The 23029-nt window shown below is 44.0% G+C and overlaps 1 protein-coding gene across 1 annotated transcript in view; it reads left to right on the forward strand.

Annotated features, from left to right (window-relative positions):
• The window catches only part of GLP2R (glucagon like peptide 2 receptor), a 121223-nt gene that overhangs the window by 56771 nt on the left and 41423 nt on the right, over positions 1–23029 (forward strand). The window contains exon 8 of the mRNA XM_065416110.1: positions 16753–16813. Within this exon, the coding sequence (XP_065272182.1) occupies positions 16753–16813 (61 nt within the window). The remainder of the gene's footprint in view (positions 1–16752; positions 16814–23029) is intronic.

Genomic DNA, 23029 nt, shown 5'->3' on the forward strand with positions numbered 1-23029 from the left:
GGCCAGGGCCAGGGCCGTCCATGGTGGGGCGGGGCCCAGGGCACAATGCTGTTATTTCCGGGACTGACCGCACCGGCCTGCAGGGCCCTCCAAAGCACGGAGCGCTGAGCAGTCATGTGCGCCTGTAGGAGCCCTGTGCCCCCCCCAGGGCAATTTAAAAGGGCGTGGGACTCCCAGCTACCGCTGCCGTTACTTCAACTGTCGTGGCAGCCAGGGGCCCCGGGCCCTTTTAAATCTCCCAGGCCCCTGGGCAATTGCCCCTTCCCCCCACATCGGCAGGCTTGCCTGCACCTGCAGCTGGTACACATGCTCCTGCCCCTCTTCTGGGCCAGGTTTCTGAGCCAAGATCTGCTGGCTTCTCCCTGGTTGCCAGCCTGATTTCATGCTCTGCGGCGTTCGCTCCAGCCTCTCCTCTGGATTCCACTCGCACCTTCTCCCCCTGCTTATGTGCACAGGAGGAACATAGGTGGGCCACAATCTTGCCTCCACAAGATATTGGTTGGGTCCCACTATTCCTCCCCCCACCTGATTACACCACCCTGGTATCATCCCCTTTTTCATAACAAGAATGTTCCAGTACATAAAAGAAGCAGAAAATCCATTCACACACTTTCTGTATGTCAATCAAGTATTAAAGCAATTCCAAATTTTCCATTTAACACATCATCATATTATGACATTTATCCAAAAATATCTCCATTTCATATAGTCACTCTGTGTCTGCACATTATAATGGAATGTAGGGCTAGCATAGTTGAAGTGGCACCAGCATTTCTATTTTAATGGGAATGATGAAATTCTCAGTGTGTTTTGAGTTAGAGATTAAACCTGGACTGCTTGTTGTAAGTTGTGAATTGGTAATGCCAGGGAAAGCAGACAATCTGACCTCAGTTACAATTTCTTCAAAAAACATCATGTTAACAAAATATTTTCACTGTCTCATTGTTTCTTAAATTTGGACCTCTTTTTAAAATGTAATAAAGCAACATGAAGTATGAAATCACTGTGTATAGTTCTTCAGTATGTATAGTTTCATGAATACTTGATAAAGGGTATGACATCTTTTTTGTTACTAGTTACTAAGGTTTAATAAGTCACAGGCTTGATGCAGGTATTACTGGAGGTCAGACTAGATCAGGGGAGACAAACTACGGCCCGCACCCATCAGGGCTTTCAATCCGGCCCGCGGGATTGCCAGCCTCATGGCACAGCGGGGCTAAGGCAGGCTTCCTGCCAGCCCTGACCCCGCCCCACTCCCGGAAGTGGCCAGCACCACATCCCTGCGGTCCCTGGGGCGGGGGGACAGAGGGCTCCGTGCACTGCCCTCGGCTGCAGGCACTGCCCCCCACAGCTCCCACTGGCCGGGAATGGGGAATGGTGGCCAATGGGAGCTTTGGGGGTGGTACCCACAGGCAAGGGCAGCATGTGGCGGAGCCACCTGCCCCACTCCCAGGAGTCACTGCCGGATATGCTGGCCCCTTCTGGGAGCATCGCGGAGCCAGGACAGGCAGGGAGCTTGCCTTAGCCCCACTGCGTGCCGCTGCCACCCCGGAGCAGCTTGAGGTAAGCGGCACCAAGACACAGCCCACACCCCAAACCCCTCCTGCACCCCACATCCCTACCCTCTGCCCTGAGCCACCTACCCCCCTGCCCTGAGCCTCCTGCCACACCCCTCCTGCACCCCAACCCCTTGCCCTGAGCCCCTTCCTGCACACTGCACCCCTTCCCAGACCCTGCACTCCCTCACACACCCCTGCCCCAGCCCTACATTCATGGCCCTGCATACAATTTCCCCACCCAGATGTGGCCCTCGGGCCAAAACTTTTGCCCACCCTTGGACTAGATAGTCTCAGTAGTTCCTTCTGGCCTTAAAATCAATGGCTTTATATCAGCTTAAGAATTAGAAGTCTGACCTCCCTATCTAAAGGTCAAGGGCTCAAGCCCTGTTGTTTACCATTGGGGGTAGGGGAGACCTTATGGTTGCATATAGCAGAATTTGGTTTTCCAATTTTCTTTTCTAAAAAATTGATGTATTTAATTCACATGGTGAGAAAACGTCCTTTAAAACAAGTTTTATACTTAAAAATGCATAATCAATTAGCTGTGCTGTGACATACAACAATGTTCTGCATTTCAATCATTTGTCCCACAAAGCTTATATCACGCATTGGCAGGTTTCAAGGTTGAGTAAGGCCCAGATCAACAAAGGTACCTAGGCTCCACTGCAGTCCATAAAGCTCCCACTCAGCTGCCCCCTAACCCTATAGGGGCCTAAACTCACTCAGCACCTGAATGTTTAGAGTAAAAGTTCTCTAGGTAACTATGTTTCTCCCTTTGGGCATGCGCGCTGCTGTCTCCCTCTCAGTGCCTGGATGCCTGTCTCCCACTTAATCCCCAGTGTGGTCCACAAACATGGGGAAGACAGGAAGACGAGTGCCTTTCTCACATGTGGGGCCCGATCCAGTAGATGTGCTCAGAGGCCACCTACTGGATTGGGTCCCATTCAAAATCTTGCTCCAAGAGAAGGAGATGGTGGGGGCTTTTAGCCTAGTGGCTAGAACACTTGCCTGGGATACAGGACACACAGGTTCAGTTCCCCCTTCTACCTGATGGGAAGAAAGGATTGGCTCAGGGTCTCTCTCCACTCTCAGGAGGATGCTGAAACCACAGAGCTATGGGATGTGCGTATGGGGTGTTCTCACAGTCTCTCCAGTTGAAGCTTTTCCATGGTGTATAAATACTTAAAAAGTCACTGGGCAAGAGAATAAGAATGACTTTATAACCTGCTAAGGGCACCCACCTGCAAGGTGGGAGACCCAAGGTCCAGTCCCCCTGCTTCATTACCTATTCAGTTTTTTATCCAAAGTGGAACAGGAGAGACAGATGGAGTACCATATCAGAGTATCATATCACTCAATGGCTACAGTACCCTTCTGAGAGGTTTGGGGATCCCTGTTCAAAGCCTTTCTCTCATTGTTGGGGAAATTGAACAAGCCTCTGCACCAGATGACTGGAAAGTACCCAATGTAACACCAATTTTTAAAGAGTTCCAGTGGAGATCCTGGCAATTACAGGTCTCAGTACTGGGCAAACTGGTAGAATATATAGTAAAAAACAGAATTACCAGACATAGATAAGCATGATTTGTTGGGGAAGAGTCAACATGTTTTTTGTAAAGGGAAATCATGCCTCACCAATCTACTAGAATTCTTTGAGGTTGTCCACAAGCATGTGGACAGGAGTGATCCAGTCGATATAGTGTACTTGGATTTTCAGACAAAGACTCTCACCAAAGACACTTAAGCAAAGCAAGTAGTCATGGGATACCATGGAAGGTCCTCTCATGGATCAGTAACTGGTTAAAAGATAAGAAACAAAGGGTAGGAATAAATGGTCAGTTTTCACAATGGAAATAGATGAACAGCAGGATCACCCAAGGATCTGTACTGAGACATGTGCTGTTCAATGTACTTATTAATTATATGAAAAAGTGAATAGTGAAGTGGCAAAGTTTTCAGATGTTACAAAATTATTCCAAAGCTAAGTCCAAAGCTGACTGTGAAGAGTTACAAAGATCTCACAAAACTGGGTAACTGGATAATAAAATGTCAGATTAAATTCAACATTGATAAATGCGAAGTAATGTATGTTGGAAAAAATAATCCCAACTTCACATATATAATGCTGGGCTTTAAATTAGAAGTTACCACTCAAGAAAGAGATCTTATAGTCATTGTGATTAGATCTCTGAAAACTTCAGCTCAATGCACAGCAGCAGTCAAAAAGGCTAACAATGTTAGGAACTGTTAGGAAAGGGATAGAAAAATAAGACAAAAACTATGCAGCTACTATTTAAATCCGTGGTGCACCCACACCTTGAATATTGTGTGCAGCTTTGGTTACCTCATCTCAAAAAAGATAGAGTGAAACTAGAAAAGATTCAGAAAAGCTCAATAAAGATGATCAAGAATATGGAACAGCTTACATAGGAGGAGAAACTAAAAGATTATAGTTTTTTTATAAAAAGATTTGGGGCTGTTGATTAATCGCAGTTAACTCACGCGATTAACTCAAAAAATTAATCACGATAAAAAAATTAATCACGATTAATCGTCGTTTTAATCGCACTGTTAAACAATAGAATACCAATTGAAATTTATTAATATTGTTGATGCTATTCTACATTTTCATATATATTGTATTCTGTGTTGTAATTGATATCAAAGTGTATATTATTTTTATTACAAATATTTGCACAGTAAAAATGATAAAAGAAATAGTATTTTTCAATTCACCTCAGACAAGTACTGTAGTGAAAGTGCAACTTACAAATGTAGATTTTTTTTTAGTTACATAACTGCACTCAAAAACAAAACAACGTAAAACTTTATAGCCTACACGTCCACTCAGTCCTACTTCTTGTTCAGCCAATTACTAAGACAAATAAGTTTGTTTACATTTGTGGGAGATAATGCTTCCCTCTTCTTATTTACAATGTCACCAGAAAGTGAGAAGAGGTATTTGCATGGCACTTTTGTAGCTGGCATTGCAAGGTATTTATGTGCCAGATGTGCTAAACATTCATATGCCCCTTCATGCTTTGGCCACCATTCCAAAGGACATGTTTCCATGCTGATGAGGCTCGTTAAAAAAATAATGTGTTAATAAAATTTGTAACTGAACTCTTTGGGGGAGAATTGTATGTCCCCTACTCTGTTTTACCGCATTCTGCCATATATTTCATGTTATAGCAGTCTCGGATGATGACCCAGCACATGTTGTTCATTTTAAGAACACTATCACTGCAGATTTCACAAAACACAAAGAAGGTACCAATGTGAGATTTCTAAAGATAGCTACAGCACTCAACCCAAGGTTTACGAATCTGAAGTGCCTTCCAAAATCTGAGAGGGGCGAGGTGTGGAGCATGCTTTCAGAAGTCCTAAAAGAGCAACACTCCGATGCGGAAACTACAGAACCCGAACCACCAAAAAAGAAAATCGACCTTCTGCTGGTGGCATCTGACTCAGAAGATGAAAATAAACATGCACTGGTGCGCACTGCTTTGGATTGTTATTGAGCAAAACCTGTCATCAACATGAACGCATGTCCCCTGGAATGGTGGTTGAAGCATGAAGGGACATATGAATCTTTAATGCATCTGGCACGTAAATATCTTTCAACACTGGCTACAACAGTGCCATTAGAATGCCTGTTCTTACTTTCAGGTGACATTGTAAACAAGAAACGGGCAGCATTATATCCTGCAACTGTAAACAAACTTGTTTTTCTGAACGACTGGCTGAACAAGAAGTAGGACTGAGTGGACTTGCAGGTGCTAAAATTTTACATTGTTTTAGTTTTGAATGCAGTTTTTTTTTTACTTTATAAATTCTACATTTGTAAGTTCAACTTTCATGATAAAGAGATTGCACTACAATACTTGTATGAGGTGAATTGAAAAATACTATTTCTTTTTTTTTATACTGCAAATACTTATAATCAAAAATAAATATAAAGTGAGCACTATACACTTTTTATTCTTGTTGTAATTGAAATCAACATATTTGAAAATGTAGAAAACATCAAAATATTTAAATAGACCGTATTTTATTATTGTTTAACAGTGCGATTAATCATGCGATTAATCACGATTATTATTTTTTAATCCTGCGATTAATCGCGATTATTTTTTTAAATTACTTGACAGCCTTAAAAAGATTATAAAAAGATTAAGGCTGTTCATCTTAGAAAAGTAATGACTAAGGGGGAATATGATAGAAGTCTATAAAATCATGAATTGTATGGAATAAGTGAATAGAGAAGTATTATTTACCCTTTCAATACAAAAAAGGGGTCAGCTTGTGAATTTAATAGACAGCAGGTTTAATCCAAACAAGCTGAAGTACTTTTTCACACAAAGCATAATTAACCTGCGGCATTCACTTCCATGGAATGTTGTGTATAACTGCATTCAAAAAAGAACTATATAAATTCAAGAGGATTGGTCTATCAATGGCTGTTAGTCCAGGTGGTTAGGGATGCAACCCCATGCTCCGGGCAATCCTAAACCTCTGAGTGCCAGAACTGGGAGGGGAAGATGGATGGATCTCTTCAGCATTGCCCTGTTGCATACATTCCCCCTGAAGCTCTGGTACTGGCCACTGTTGAAGACAGGATACTGGTTTAGATGGACCATTGGTCTGACCCACTATGGTCATTCTTATGTTCTTTAGTTCTCTCATAGACTCATAGACTCATAGACTCATAGACTTTAAGGTCAGAAGGGACCAATATGGTCATCTAGTCTGACCTCCCGCATGATGCAGGCCACAAAAGCTGACTCACCCACAACAGAATCTTCCAGCCTGCGACCCCTGCCCTATGCTGCGGAGGAAGGCGAAAAACCTCCAGGGCCTCTGCCAATCTACCCTGGAGGAAAATTCCTTCCCGACCCCAAATATGGCGATCAGCAGAACCCCGAGCATACAGGCAAGATTCTACAGCCGGACTCTCATTTTACCCGCTATGGCCCGTTAATGCCTATTTGACTAAAATCACATTATCCCATCAAACCATTCCCTCCATAAACTTATCAAGCCTAATCTTGAAGCCAGAGAGGTCCTTCGCCCCCACCGTTTCCCTCGGAAGGCTGTTCCAAAATTTTACCCCTCTGACGGTCAGAAACCTTCGTCTAATTTCAAGCCTAAACTTCCCCACGGCCAGTTTATATCCATTCGTTCTCGTATCCACATTACTACTAAGCTGAAATAATTCCTCTCCCTCCTTGGTATTAATCCCTTTGATATATTTAAAGAGAGCAATCATATCCCCCCTCAGCCTTCTTTTGGTTAGGCTAAACAAACCGAGCTCCTCGAGTCTCCTTTCATAGGAAAGGTTTTCCATTCCTCGGATCATCCTAGTGGCCCTTCTCTGTACCCGTTCCAGTTTGAGTTCATCCTTTTTAAACATAGGAGACCAGAACTGCACACAGTACTCCAAATGAGGTCTCACCAGCGCCTTGTATAACGGAAGCAGCACCTCCCTGTCCCTACTAGAAATACCTCGCCTAACGCATCCCAAGATCGCATTAGCTTTTTTCACAGCCACGTCACATTGCCGACTCATAGTCATCCTGCGATCAACCAGGACTCCGAGGTCCTTCTCCTCCTCCGTCACTTCCAACCTATGCGTCCCTAACTTATAACTAAAATTCTTGTTAGTCATCCCTAAATGCATCACCTTACACTTCCCACTATTGAATCTCATCCTATTATTGTTACTCCAATTTACAAGGTCATCCAAGTCTCCCTGCAAAATATCCCGATCCTTCTCCGAATTGGCAATACCTCCCAACTTTGTGTCATCCGCAAACTTTATCAGCCCACTCCTACATTCGGTTCCGAGGTCAGTAACGAATAGATTAAATAAAATCGGACCCAAAACCGAACCTTGAGGAACCCCACTGGTGACCTCCCTCCAACCCGACAGTTCCCCTTTCAGTACTACCCGCTGCAGTCTCCCCTTTAACCAGTTCTTTATCCACCTCTGGATTTTCATATCCATCCCCATCTTTTCTAATTTAACCAGTAATTCCTCGTGCGGCACAGTATCAAACGCTTTACTAAAATCTAGGTAAATTAGATCCACCGCATTTCCTTTATCTAGAAGGTCTGTTACTTTCTCAAAAAAGGAGATCAAGTTGGTTTGGCACGATCTTCCTTTCGTAAACCCATGTTGTAATTTGTCCCAATTGCCATTCACCTCAAGGTCCTTAACTACTTTTTCCTTCAAGATTTTTTCCAAGACCTTGCATACTACAGAAGTTAAACTAACAGGCCTGTAGTTACCCGGGTCACTTTTTATCCCCTTCTTGAAAATAGGAACCACATTAGCTATTTTCCAGTCCATCGGTACCTCCCCCGAGTTTACAGATTTATTAAAAATTATCGCCAAGGGGCTTGCAATTTCTCGCGCCAGCTCCTTCAATATTCTAGGATGAAGATCATCCGGTCCACCCGATTTAGTCCCATTTAGCTGGTCAAGTTTGGCTTCCACCTCTGATACTTTGATGTCAATCGCCCCTCCTTTATTCCCCTCTGTCCCGCTCCCTCTATTCCTAAGCCCTTCATTAGCCTTATTAAACACCGATGCAAAATATTCATTTAGATATTGTGCCATGCTTAGATTGTCCTTAATCTCCACTCCATCTGCAAGCTTCAGTGGCCCCACTTCCTCTTTCTTTGTTTTCTTCCTATTTATATGGCTATAAAACCTCTTACTATTGGATTTAATTCCCCTCGCGAGGTCCAACTCTACACGGCTTTTGGCCTTTCTCACCGCATCCCTACATGCTCTGACCTCAATAAGGTAGGTTTCTTTGCCGATCTCTCCTCTCTTCCATTCTTTGTACGCTTTCTGTTTTTTCTTAATCGCCCCTTTGAGACGCCCGCTCATCCAGCTGGGTCTAATTCCCCTGCCTACTGACCGTTTCCCCTTTCTCGGGATACAGGCCTCGGACAGCTCGTGCAACTTCAGCTTGAAATAATCCCAGGCCTCATCTGCCTTTAGCTCTCTAAGTATGTTAGCCCAATCCACTTCCCTAAGTAGTCGCCTTAATTTATTAAAGTTGGCCTTTTTGAAATCGTAAACCTTAGTCACAGTCATAGTTTTATTTCTGTTAACCCTTCCATTTAGTTTAAACCAAATTAGCTCATGGTCACTCGAGCCAAGGTTGTCCCCTACAACCATTTCCTCAACGAGGTCCTCACTACTCACCAGCACCAAATCTAAAATGGCATCCCCCCTCGTCGGTTCAGCTACTACTTGATGAAGGAATTCATCTGCTAGCACGTCTAGAAACATCTGAGCCCTATTATTGTTACTAGCATTTGTTCCCCAATCTATGTCTGGGAAGTTAAAGTCCCCCATGATCACACAGCTCTTATTAGTTTTTACTTCCTTAAAAACATTAAATAGTTCTCTGTCCGCATCCAGGCTAGATCCCGGCGGTCTATAGCACACCCCAAGCAGTATCTCAGGGGAGGCTCTAGTAGTTCTTTTACCCAGTGTAATTGTTGCCCAGACAGACTCCGTCTTATCCATTCCATCACTTATTATTTCTTTACATTTTAGCTTATTATTGACATACAACGCCACACCCCCACCTTTACCTTTTTTCCGGTCATTCCTAAACAGCACATACCCTTCCATACCTGTACTCCAGTCATGACTACCATTCCACCACGTTTCGGTTATTCCTACGATATCAGGTTTCATTTCTTGGACCAGGAGCTCCAATTCCTCCATTTTGTTACCTAGGCTTCTCGCATTGGTGTATAAACATCTTACCATATGCTGTCTATCTTTTCTCCCATTAGTTGTGCACTTTGGTACGGACCCCGTAGTGTCCATCCGTCCCCTCCTTCTTATGTCCAATTCCCTACCCCTACCTATATCTGTGCTTTTCTCCTCGCCCTCTTTTTCAGTGTTGGAATCTGGCGTGGAGATCAACTGGACATCTCCCAACCGTCTCCCCCAAGTTCCTAGTTTAAAGCCCTTTTGATGAGATGAGCCAGCCTCCCTCCCAGAAGTCTATTTCCTTCCCTACTCAGGTGAAGTCCATCCCGCGAGAACAGCTGTCTGTCCCCGAAAGCCTCCCAGTGGCCATACATCCCAAAGCCCTCCTTATAGCACCACTCCCTTAGCCAGCTATTTATCCTCACAATCCTGTCTGCCCTTTGCTGTCCTTCTCTAGGAACAGGCAGAATCCCACTGAAGATAATCTGAGCCTCGACTTCCTTAAGCGTCTTCCCCAGCCTGGCATAATCTCCCTTGATTCTCTCTAGCGAGAACCTAGCCGTGTCATTCGTTCCTACATGAAGGACGATCAAGGGGTTCTTACCCGCTCCTTTTAGGATCCTTTTCAACCGCAGGTCCACATCCCGTATCTTAGCGCCCGGCAGACAGCACACCCTTCTGTTTTCCGGGTCCGCCCTGGTCACAGGCCTGTCTAACCTCCTCAGTAAAACCACTGGATTAAAGCTATGTCTACACTACAGCTTAAGTTGGCATAATTTATGTCACTCAGGGATATGAATAAACCACCCCCCTGAGTGACATAAATTACACTGACATAAGCGCCGGTGTGGACAGTGCTATGTCGTTGGGAGAGCTTTTCCCACTGACGTAGCTTCTGCCACTCATGGAGGTGGTTTTGCTATGCCAACGGGAGAGCTTTCTCCCATCAACTTAGAGCTTCTTCACTAGACATGCCCTGAGTTATAAGATCAGTACCACCACCTCCTCCTCCAGCTGTTTTGTGTGGACTGATGCAGGTGCCTAACTCATCCTCAAAATAAATGACTTAGGTGCCTGAGCCACATAACTCCAGGAGAGGGGTTCCCAACTGTGAATCACTAGCAGAGATAAGCACCCCCCTGCAGCCTGGACTTAGGCACCCAACTGTGTGAGAAGGGTGGGGCTTCGGACACACCTCTCTTGTTGGCATCTCTCATTGGCTAGCTTAGGTGAAGCTAGCCAATGCCATATAGCGCACTTAGTTTTGTGGATCACATTCTTAGGCACCTATCTCTCCCCATTCATTATATTGGGAGCCTAGCACCTAACTCAGGCTTTGTGGACGGCTGTGTGTTCCTGTGATTTTCTAGCCACCTAAATGTTAGGAACCGTAATGCTCAGCAACACAATTCCGGGCCTAAATTAGTGATGACAAATTATAATGACAGAATGTTACACTTCTCTTTCTGTATGACTTATATTGACTTCAGAAGATACAATTTTAATCCATGCTCACTGGGTGGCACTATGACCACTGCTGTGGCTACTCCACTTATGAAGGCTTATGAGTCTGCTACTACCTCTGAGCTTACAGACCTGGTCCTTTACCTGAAGCAATAGCAGCTCATTCTTTTAAATCCAGAGGTCACAGTCATAGAATCATAGAAAAGTAGGCCTGGACGGGACCTTGGTAGGTCATCTAGTTGAAGCCCTTGCGCTGAGGTAGGACTAAGAATTATTCAGACCATCCCTGACAGGTGTTTGTCTAGCCTGCTCTTAAAAACCTCCAATGATGGAGATTCCACAATCTCTCTAGGTAACTTCTTTCAGTGCATAACTGCTCTTACAGGATAAGAAGTTCTTCTTAAAGTCTAACCTAAATCTCCCTTGCTGCAATTTAAGCCCATTACTTCTTGTCCTGTCCTCAGTGGCTAAGGAGAACAATTTATCACTCTCCTCTTTAAAGCAACCTTTTATGTACTTGAAGACTGTTATCCCGTCCCCTCTCAGTCTTCTCTTCTCCAGAGTAAACGAATCCGATTTTTTCAATCATTCCTCGGAGGTCATGTTTTCTAGATCTTTAATCATTTTTGTTGCTTTCCTCTGGACTTTCTCCAATTTGTCCACATCTTTCCTGAAGCGTGATGCCGAGAACTGGACACAATATTCCAGCTGAGGCCTTATCAATGCTGAGCAGAGTGGAAGAATTACTTCTCGTGTCTTGCTTACAGCACTACTGCTAATACATCCAAGAATTATGTTTGGCTGTTTGCAAAAGTATTACATCGTTGACTCATATTCCATTTGTGATTGACAATAAACCCTAGATACTTTTCTGCAGTACTCCTTCCTAGGCAGTCATTGCCCATTTTGTATTTGTGCAACTGATTATTCCTTCCCAAGTGTAGTACTTTGCATTTGTTCTCATTGGATTTCATCCTATTTATTTCAGAACATTACTCCAGTTGGTCAAAATAATTTTGAATTCTAATCCTTTCCTCCAAAGAGCTTGCAACTGGAACAGTTACTGAATGTCTCCAGTTCAGGTATCCACATTTTAGAAAGAATGTTGAAAAATTGGAGCGGGAGCAGGAAAGTTACTGAAAAGGAAACTTTTTACAGGAAAGAAGATTGTAACAGGGAACTTGGAGAGTTTCAGCGGCCCAGTTGTAGGAGCGCTGGGCTCTCAGCCCCTGGCTTGGTTGAGGAGCCTCAGTCTTTAAGGTGGGAGAGAATAGGGGGACCCGGAGCCTCCCTCTCCACCGGGTCCCAACCCCTGAACAGGGGGATCCCTCCCAGCAGGAAGTCTAAATCCACTGCCCTGGGCTACTTCCCACCAATGTCTGTTAAGTTTGAGGCATGGCACCTCTAGTCCAGTTCACTGGGTGGCTTGGCTCCCATAGCACCCTCTTGTGGATCTTGGGCAGTGCCCTACTGCGGTTCCAGACTCCTTCAGGTGGAGCAGGCACAAGTTGATGAAGCCAAACCCCACAATGTCTCTGAGCTTTGCTCACTCAGTTATCTCCAGTGCCAGAGACTCCTACATCTACTTTGCAGTGTCCCTTGGCTGGGGAGACCGTGCTTACTGCCAGATGGCTGCCTTGGCTGGCAGGCTAGTACCCCTGTGTCTCAGGCAGGGAGACAGCTAGATCCTGCCCCTTCACCAGTCAGTCCCAAACTGAGCCAGGCTCCCTCCCTTTCTCCCTCCTCCAGGCCTGGTATTGACTGCAAGTATAATGGGGCAGGGGTAGCTGGTCCCAAAGGCTCTCTTTAACCCCTACTGTGCTGGTGAGCAGTGTCTCTGCTTCATCACAGTAATACAAGATCTGGAAAACCTGACTTCAAGTAAGAGACTAAAGGAACTCAATTTCTGTAGTTTATGAAGGAGACATTAAAGAGGTGACTTGATCACAACCTCTAAGTACAGCAGACCCTCATTTATCTGATCTAATTGGGACCAGGGTCAGATCAGATAACCAAAAATTTGGATAATCTGGAGAATGAGAAAGTGTGAGGCTGCAGCACCATATAGCAGCCACAGGAGAGTTTGCCTGCTTCTGGACCTGAGTGAACTGCTTGTTTGGTTAATATGGAAAGCTGGCTAAGGGAGGGTTGGATAAATGCGGTTCTACTTTACTTATGGAGAGAGAAGAATGCTCATACTAGAGGGTTCTTTAATCTAGCAGGCAGAGGCATATGGCATCCAATGGCCATAAACTGAAGTCAGAAAAGTTTTAATTGAAAATAAGGCACAAATTTGTAAGAGCATAGTAATCAACTACTGCTTACCTCTGGCAACTGTATTATGGTCCCACAGTCCTTGAAGAACAACATATTGGAACGGATATCTAAGGGACACCAGGGCCCCACAGAATGCCAGGAGCCAGCCCTAACATCAGGGTGGTGACCAGGCCTATGATGGCCGTCCAACATCTTGACAGATGAAAGGAGATGCGACAAAGTCAGTCCATCATTGGTGCTTAGCAATGGTATGGGAAAAGAGCCTGATGGGCGAGCAGCACACTTTCCCAGAGTGGCTACAGGTCCACTCACCAGATGGAGTTTGGAGCACACTCTGCTTCCTGGCTTGCCTGTGGACCTCCGCCTGGGCTCTCTGGTGGCTCTCCATGATGACTGCACCAGACTTGACCCAGCTTCTCCAGACTGAGCAGTTGTGAGCAGGGTTCTTCCAGTTGGTCAGTGGGAATGCTGAATTTCTTGAGGCCTTGCTTGACCTTGTTGCTGTTTTGGAGCTTTGGCATTCCTCTGCGTTGCGGGCAGTTCTTAAGTTGACCATAGAGCACAGCCTTTGGCAGAGGATCTTGAGGCATGCACTCCACATGTCCCAGCTAGCAGAGCCTGCGAATGTCCAGCGCAGTCTGCATAGACAGTAGGCTGTCTCTCAAGGATCCTCCCCATTCTCTCAAGGATCTTGTTATTGGTGATCCTTTGGTCCCAAGTAACTCAAGGACTTTTCTAAGACAGTGGAGATGGAAACTGTTCAATCGCCACTCCTGCTTGTAGTACGTAACCCAGCTTTCACAAACATAAAGGAGGGTACTAAGGACACAAGCCTGATAAACAGACAACTTTGTGTTCAGGGTTAGCAATTTGTTATTCCAAACACATGAGGTAAGTTTGCCAAAGGTAACAGAAGCTTTCTCGATTCCATTATCAAGTTCCCTATCAAGGTTAAATGAGCTGGTAAGAATTGAGCCGAGATAGCAGAAGTGATCCACATTGTCCAGAGCTTCATTTTTGACATAGATTTTAGGTGGATTATTGGTACCTCGTGACATGACAACTGTTTTCTTGATACTGATTACTATACCTGGCATCGGGCAGGACCAAAAAAACAGTTTGGAACCATGCAAGCCATGCAAAATAATGACAAAGACGCAACTCAAAGAACATCTCAAATCTATAGCATCTTCCAGAAGGCCTTGGATATTAATAGCACTAGTGCTGTATGAAGCAAAGGATCATACCAATCTGGGACCCATCGATAATTTTTCTATATTAGTAAAAAAATCTACTTCTCACTAGATTCACAAGTGATCAGGACATAGAAAATGTAAAGGGTGTCTTTTTCATTTGGACAATGGGAAGAAACAGTCACTGATAATGGGGCTACAGTTTGACAGTTCAGACTTGTGTGCTTTTGGGATACATTTCAAGCATATTCCTTTCAGCCCCCACCACCCAAAAGGGAGTGGACTATCAGAGAAAGCAACACAGATTGCTAAGAGATAGCTATAAGAAAATGATTCCAGAATAGCTCCACTGAAGAATAGGTCAAAACTACAGAGGTGCTATAATTACCTACCCAGGAACAAGGTTGTTTTCCTTTAAATAATTTGTGAGGCTACTAGTGGCACTCACTGTGTTCTGTGTCTGAAGCTTCTAGAACCCACTCAGAGCAGCAGTGTGTATTTAGCTAGGCCTGGCATGTTTGTATATATTTAGAGACTCAGCTGTGTCTGTGAGGTGTCTTCATATTGTCTTTGTTATGTGACCAACAAAAGACACAAGAAAGTTGAATCATAGAAGATTAGGGTTGGAAGAGACCTCAGGAGGTCATCTAGTCCAACCCCCTGCTCAAAGCAGGACCAACCCCAACTAAATCATCCCAGTCAGGGCTTTCTCAAGCCAGGCCTTAAAAACCTCTAAGGATGGAGATTCCACCACCTCCCCAGGTAACCCATTCCAGTGCTTCACCACCCTCCTAGTGAAATAGTTTTTCCTAATATAACAACCTAGACCTCCCCCAGTGTAACTTGAGACCATTGCTAATTGTTCTGTCATCTGCCACCACTGAGAACAGCCAAGCTCCATCCTCTTTGGAACCCCCATTCAGGTAGTTGAAGGCTGCTATCAAATCCCCCCTCACTCTTCACTTCTGGAGACTAAACAAGCCCAGTTCCCTCAGCCTCTCCTCATAAGTCATGTGCCCCAGCCCCCTAATCATTTTCTTTGCCCTCTGCTGGACTCTCTTTAATTTGTCCACATCCTTTCTGTAGTGGGGGGCCCAAAACTGGATGCAATACACCAGATGTGGCCTCACCCATGCTGAATAGAGGGAATCTCACTGTGTAATTTCCTGAGATGGTTGTAATGCTCCCTGGGTGTACACAGAGTTGTGAAGTATTTTGCCACTACCTGCCCTTGTTATGAAAAAGTCTTGTCTTGCCTGCTGTAGCTCAGCTCCCTGAAACTAACAGCTTCTGGCCACACTCAAGCACTGACTTCCAGGTCTCTGCAGACCTCACCCTCTCTGTGTGAGCTTGTGATATACCTACACTAGGGTGACCAGACAGCAAGTATGAAAAATCGGGACAGGGGGTGGGGAGGTAATAGGAGCCTATATAAGAAAAAGATCCCAAAATCGGGACTGTCCCTATAAAATCGGGACATCTGGTCACCCTAACCTACACCAACCCCCTAGTCCTCAGAGCACTCCCTGCAGTTTCCATCCTTTGTCACTGGACACTCACAGAAATTACCAGGTAAGATGTGCCTGATGAGACAGTGTGCACATAGCTCAACTGGTACAACTCACGATCAGGTCCTTTATAACAATACTTCACAGATATATATTTCTAGTGAAATAGTCATAAATTTATTATCAAAGGTTAAGTTTTAAGAGATAGTGAATAAGGATAATAAATTGAAACTGAAATGTTTACACATATAAACAAAACATAAAACACAATTCTAGGTCTACACTTCTTAATGGTTACCTTTCCTATTTAATAAAGTAGATTTTCTCACAAAGATTTAGTCTTTGACAGAGCTGCTGGTTTTCAGTCAAAACTAGGATCAAAGCTGTCATGAACATCCCATACCTTTCCATGAGTTTCTTCCATGAATGGATCACAGAATGTCTTACTTGTCCCCCAGCTATAGCCCTTTGAAGTGAACCCCAGTTGTTTGTTCTTTAGTGTATTCTTCCCTGTTGATTTTGCATCCCCCATGGGTTCTGTATGCTGATGGAGCTTCCATTGTACTGACTTTCAATCCTTAATTTATATCAAAGACATGCTTTATCTGTCAGAATTCCTGTTTGTCAACTCTGCCTTGTTACAGATTTTAAAACATATTTTCAGTAGGTATACATAACTCCTTATATAGCCTCAGTACAGATATTTCACAATGATATTAATGACTAGTGTGTCACCATCTTTCATTTGATACCTTACAAGACACTTTGTATGGATAAATATTATGAAAACAGTGTGTTAGGTATAGTAAGCTTGTCAGACATAATAGGCGTTGCTGACACAGCATAATGAACTCTGTCAGTTGGCACTGGGGATTTCTAAGGGTCGCAATGATCCTGAAAAGAATGAAATCATTATATGTAGGATCATCAGGCACAGCTGTAACATGTCTGTGTTTTGTATTGAACATTTTACAAACCTGGTTCTAATTTGCCCTTTTTCTTTCCAACAGTTATTCCAGTTCTGTTTGTGGCCTCCTGGGGAATAGCCAGATCAAAACTGGAAGACACAGGGTAAGTTACTATATAAAGATGATCTTATAAGATTGATTTGTTTGTTTTAATGGGTTTTCTGATTGTTTATAAGTTAGTATGCACAGACATGCTACTTTTCCTGGACACCTTTAACAGCATAAGGCACCAATATCATCTCTTAGGGAAGTTTGGCTTTATCCCATTGGGAACAATGGGAGGTGCAGACCATCTTGAAGAATGGGGACACTATCTCCCCTGAAAGCAGTATTTGGTTTGAGTCTTATTGAAAACAGTGGGAGAGGGCTGCCATTTTGAAAAAGGTCCAATATAAAGAATGGCATATATGATCACTAGCCCTCAAGAAAATTCTTCAAAAGTAGTCAAACCATGAGATGTCAATTATATGCAAAGTATGAAGGGTCTGCATTATCCCCTTATTAAAATCATTCAGGACAAAAATTTTAACTGAAAAACTAATTCATGGACTGACTTGTAAATTCTCAGAAAATTTATTCTGGACTCAAAGAGTAAGTGCTGTAATTTTGGGAAGAATATGCCATGTACTTCATACATTTCAAAATGGCTGCATGTCTGCTTTAATGGCAATACTGAACTAAACCTTAACTATAGAATCACAACCAAGCTTTCATGGTAAAAGACAAAAACACCGCATTTTGCAATGGTTAAGTTTGTTTATGCGTAACAACCACAAACCAAGCATTTGGAAATGAACAAATCTGCAATAATGTCAGATACAGCAATGATTCAATAGTTTATAGAAAGCACAATCTTCACCCAGACCATTTCTACACACGTGCACAATCCATCACTTTCATAAGCAAATGCTCCACCAAAACAACCTTAACTCTGTCCTTGTAGCAGGGCCGCTGAGAGCGGGTTCGGGCCCCGGTGAAAAAAATTTTTTGGGCCCCCCAGCAAGGGCGGACCGGCTAAACAGGGCCGATGAGAAGGGGGGGAAGCCGGGCCCCCTTCCGGATCGCCTGGCTTTGGTAATTTGTACTGGCTTTCCCCCCCCCTCATCGGCCCTGCCTTGTAGTGACACCATCCTATAATCTTTATTTCTTAACCCTTATTTATTTTTCCAAAGTCAGTTTTTAAGTTCTTTATTATTCATACAAATAAGGGCTTTCATTATCCTTTCTCTGCTTTTAAAGATTTGTTACCTTTAAATGCAGTAATTTTTCTGAGAAAATAAGAAGTTCACAGGCTGTGGCTAACATCATCTCTATTTTTTTTTTAAATCAATGTGTTTGTATAGTGAACATATTATTGACAAACTCCAATCTTCCCCTCATCGGGGTTTTAATTATATTGTAGACAATGGCAGCTGTAATATTAAAGTGAAAGAAAGCACTCGCCACACTAGCCGTTGCTCTTTTCCTTCAATTTCTATCATATCACTGCCAGTGTTTATGAGGCTTCTATACACAATAGCAGAGTGTATTTACGGTACATGGACAACTTTGTCTGGAATATTATTATTGCTATGATTTAACATATATTGCAGCAGCAACAAGAGCCACCCTTGGTTATGGCGCCATTGGGCTGGGAGCTGTCCAAACAGATGGCAAATGACTGTCCATATCCCCCAAAAGTCTAGAAGACAAGAAACAGGTTCATGAGACAAGCAAGCAAGTTGGTTGGGGATAACAGAGACACTAACAAGTACAATGTGTAATTCTTAGCCAGTCAGGAGCAGTGATCACAGCTTCCCACTTGCCTAACCATTATCCAGTTGTACTTTCCTGTATGCACCACAGCAGAGGTGAGTTTCGAGCAGGGATGCAAAGGATGATAAGGTTTATAGGTTGTGACTGAGAGCTTTTCCCATGTGTAAGGGGCAGCCTTTAAAAAGTCACAAAAGGGATGATCAGAGAATGAGGTGATGGAGCCTGGGATCATTGGTGGAGGAAGGCAAGAGTCAACTTTGTAAGAAGGCATCAGAAAAGATAGGAGGAGAGGTCTAAATTGTGAAGGACTTGTGTTTGTGGTGGAAGAGGGGAGCAAGTGGGGGAATTTAAAGACAAGACAGTGACATGGTTGCCTTTGATAGGTGGGGACTGGACTCGATGACCCAGGAAGTCCCGTCCAATTGTGTTCTTATGACATAATCCAAATGATGGGCCAGGAAGCACTTTGAATGTACTTTCATAGAGTCATAGATTTAAGGCCAGAAGGCACCATTATGATCACCTAGTCTGATTTCCTGCATAACATGGGCCAGAAAATTCCAGCCAGTGACTCCTCCATGAAGTCCATAACTTCAGTTCGAGATATAGCATTGTGAGGGGTCCACGGGGTGCCACTTGGAGGGTTATCCCTCTCACACTGTGATGCTAATGTTAAGCTACAAGCCTCTGACAGACATTGCACTTACACAGACATATGCAGGGAGGGACACACCCAACTGAGTTACATGAATAATCTCCCAGCCACTCATTAACCTTCAATGGAGAGGCTCCAGCCAGTTCCCCCCAGCTCTCCCCAGCCTTGCACCCCAGAACTGTACCATCTTACACTGCTCAAGGCTCCCTTGGGCCGTGCAAGTTCATTATGTAGTTCACCACTCCCTCAGTGTGAAACGGACATACACCAGCCTTTGTAATCTGAGCTGGGATTTCCCAAGCCCTTCAACCAAAAACACACTGGTTTAGGTAAAATATAAAACAGATTCACTAACTACAGAAAGATAGATTTTAAGTGATTATAAGTAGCAGGCATAGAGATCAGAGTTGGTTACGTAAGAAATAAAAGAAATTTGCAGTCTAAATTCTAACTTAAACAGACTAAGCAAAATTTGAATCAAACAGTTTCTCACCCTAACAGAGGTTACAGTCAGCTTACAGTTCCTCAATATACAGGCTAGACCCCTCTCCAGCCTGGGACCAAAGTCCCTCATTCAAAGTCTTTTCCTTCCAGGCGTTCTTCCAGGTGTTGAGATGGCGAGGGGTGGGAAAGGGAGAGGCCAAGAGATGATGTTATTGTCTCCCTTTTTATAACTTCTTCCAGCTGCTAGAAAGATCCTTGCTGTGACATGGGGGTCAGGCATTCCCCATTGGTCAAGCAGTCTCCATTGCATATGTGCCTTCTTTAAGGAGCCTCTGGGATAGTGGATTCTTTCTTGATAGGCCATCAACACCCATCTGGCTGGCGATGGGTGCTCCTTTGTCCCTACTGAAAGGCTGGCTGTGGGCATTTCCCAACTTCATAACATCAAGGACAGGGAGATGGAGCTTGCAGTAGTCAAGGTGAGAGATGATCAAGAGTTTTGTCCATGTAGGCAAGGTGGCCTCAACACACTCCCAATCCCAAATTTTCATGTGGTCTGCACTGTCCAGCCCTCTCCTGGGCAGTTCAGATATTGACCTGTAAGGGGTCAATATTCAACAATTTGTTACTTTAAATGGAGTTAAACAGTCCAGTTTAAACACAACACTGGATTACTTTATATTAAACATAAGACAAGTTTATTTAACTAGAGAGAGAGATTTTAAGTGCGTACAAGTATAAGGCATTGAAGTCAGAAACAGGGGGGAGGGATAGTTCAGTGGTTTGAGCATTGGCCTGCTAAACCCAGGGTTGTGAGCTCCATCCTTGAGGGGGCCACTTAGGGATCTGGGGCAAAATCAGTACATGATCCTGCTAGTGAAGGCAGGGGGCTAGTCTCAATGACCTTTCAGGGTCCCTTCCAGTTCTATGAGATAGGTATATCTCCATATATTATTATTACAAGAAAAATAAAACACTTTCTAGTAGCTAAACTTAACAAGCTAGATTTGGTTCAACATGAATTCCTTACCACATGTTCCCAGCAACATTGCTGACCATATTCTCAGGTCAGGATCACACCTGGAGTCAATAGGCTGGTTCCTTTGTCTTCTTAGGTGAAAAAGAAATAGGGTGGGACTGGGAGAGATCCCAGTGCTTTTGTGCCTCATTTTTGTAGCCCAGTCACCCTTTGAAGTGGATTCTTCTGAGGATTACCCCTCAAAGCAAAGTTTATTCAAACAGTAAAGAAGGTGATGTGGAGTCTGGTGTGGAAGGTGTGGAAGGTGGCTGCATGCTCTCTCTTCTCCCCTTTGTTTGCTGAAATGTGGATTTGTCTTGTCTCCTGCCATTTCCCCCTCTTGCTGTCTCAAGGACCCTGTTTACTACTTATATGTAAATTGAGATAAACATACATGCCTTTGGTTAGGATAGACCTGTTTAACAACTTTTGCCTACTCAGGACTTTGTGGATTTGAACATGCGCTTACAACATCATAACTTTACATTTAATGTTGCTACATACATTTCACCATGATATTATTGACCAACAAGTTATTCTTTTTCAGATGACACCTCACAAGGCATATTTTGTACCAAGATTATTGCAATGGTGTGTAAGGTGTGAATACAGGGGTGCTTTCAATCACAAAGGTCCACCTGGACAGTTCTCAGATTTGAAGAGCTTCAGTCCATAATTCCTCCTTCTCTGCTAGTTCCCACTGAAGCTCCAGTACTAAGTCATCTCACTGCAGGAATTTCATTCAGGATCTTCTCTAATTCCTGCACAACATGGCTCTCTTCTCAGATTCCTTCTCTCTCATTACTAGGAGTAAGATGCTCAAAAGGAGCTATACACAGAGAAATAAAGATAAAACACTTTCTAGTAGCTAAATTTAACAAGATTTGGTTCAACATGAATTCCTTACCACATGTTCCCAGCAACATTGCTGTCTCAACTCAGCTTTACTCCTCTCTCTGCCAAGGACCCCTCCAGACAAGCACTCCGTTCCTCCAAAACCATCTCTGCCTAGATCAACCATGGAGGAACTGCTTTCAGTCCAGATGATCTTAGAACAGCAGATGATGCAGAATGCACTCATAGTGACCAGGCCACCTCAACAACACCTATGTCACATCATGATGCAGAATCCCCTCTCACTTGCCAGGCCACCTCAGCGTCCTTCTCCTCAGCTGAGGATAGCCCTGGTGTCTATACTGTGTCTTCCTAATAACTTTAGACATTTCCAGGAACTACTGTGTATAACTGTTGCCTCTGTGGCTAGAACTGATGATAACTCAGGGCAGGTCTACACTTACTTCCTGGTCCGGCCGTAAACAATCGATCTTCTGGGATCGATTTATCGCGTCTTGTCTAGACGCGATAAATCGATCCCGGATCGATCCCAGAAGTGCTCGCCATCGACGCTGGTACTCCAGCTTGGCGAGAGGAGTACGCGGCATCGACGGGGGAGCCTGCCTGCCGCGTCTGGACCCGTGGTAAGTTCGAACTAAGGTACTTTGAATTCAGCTATGTTATTAACGTAGCTGAATTTGTGTACCTTAGTTCGAAGTGGGGGGTTAGTGTGGACCAGGCCTCAGATCCCTCCCCATCTGAACTATTACAGAGAATTCTTTCCCAGGTGTCTGGCTGGTGGGTCTCACCCACATGCTCCAGGTCTAACTAATCACCATATTTGTATTTGGGAAGGAATTGTCCCCCAGGTCAGACTGGCAGAGACCTGGGTGCGGGGTTCGCCTTCCTCTGCAGCATGGGGCATGGTTCACTTGCTGGTTTGAACTAGAGTAAATGGTGGATTTACTGTCACTTGAAATCTTTAAAATCAAGATTTGAGGATTTCAGTAACTCAGCAAGAGGCTATGAGTCCATTACAGGATGAGGTTCTATGGCCTGCGATGTGCAGGAAGTCAGACTAGATGACTGTGATAGTCCCTTCTGGCCTTAAAGTCGATGTGTCTATGACATGCCATTCAATACACTTCCCGCAATCTAGTGAGGGCAAATATTTCTCCCAGTTAATGAGAGACTACTGCAACTAGTCAAGGACTTTTGGTAAAGTTTATATCAGGTACCCCACCGGGAATGCCAATATTTTTTCCTCACAGCTGTTCCAAACCCATAGTTACAGTGGCTCTGAAATAAACAAGGGATCTGAAAGTTTCCCATTCCAGACCTGTAGATGAGATCAGGAAGGATCTGGGACTTTGGGATCTACAAAGTACATTGTGGCCAGGTATATTCCTACCTTATTGGAATGGGTCATTCCTTTGCTGGGTTCTTTCCCAGAGGAACAAAAGGCAATCAGCAAGGTGGATCAATGATCTTTCTGACTCATGACAGAGCAGTGACAGTTGTGTCAATGGGCATCAGTTCATGGGCTCTCTTCTTGGAGGCACAATCAAAGGCCAAAAATCTTCCCTTTGATGGGGATGTGATATTCACTGCCA

Source organism: Emys orbicularis, chromosome 13, assembly GCF_028017835.1.
Source record: "Emys orbicularis isolate rEmyOrb1 chromosome 13, rEmyOrb1.hap1, whole genome shotgun sequence".
NCBI classification, from domain to species: Eukaryota; Metazoa; Chordata; order Testudines; family Emydidae; genus Emys; species Emys orbicularis.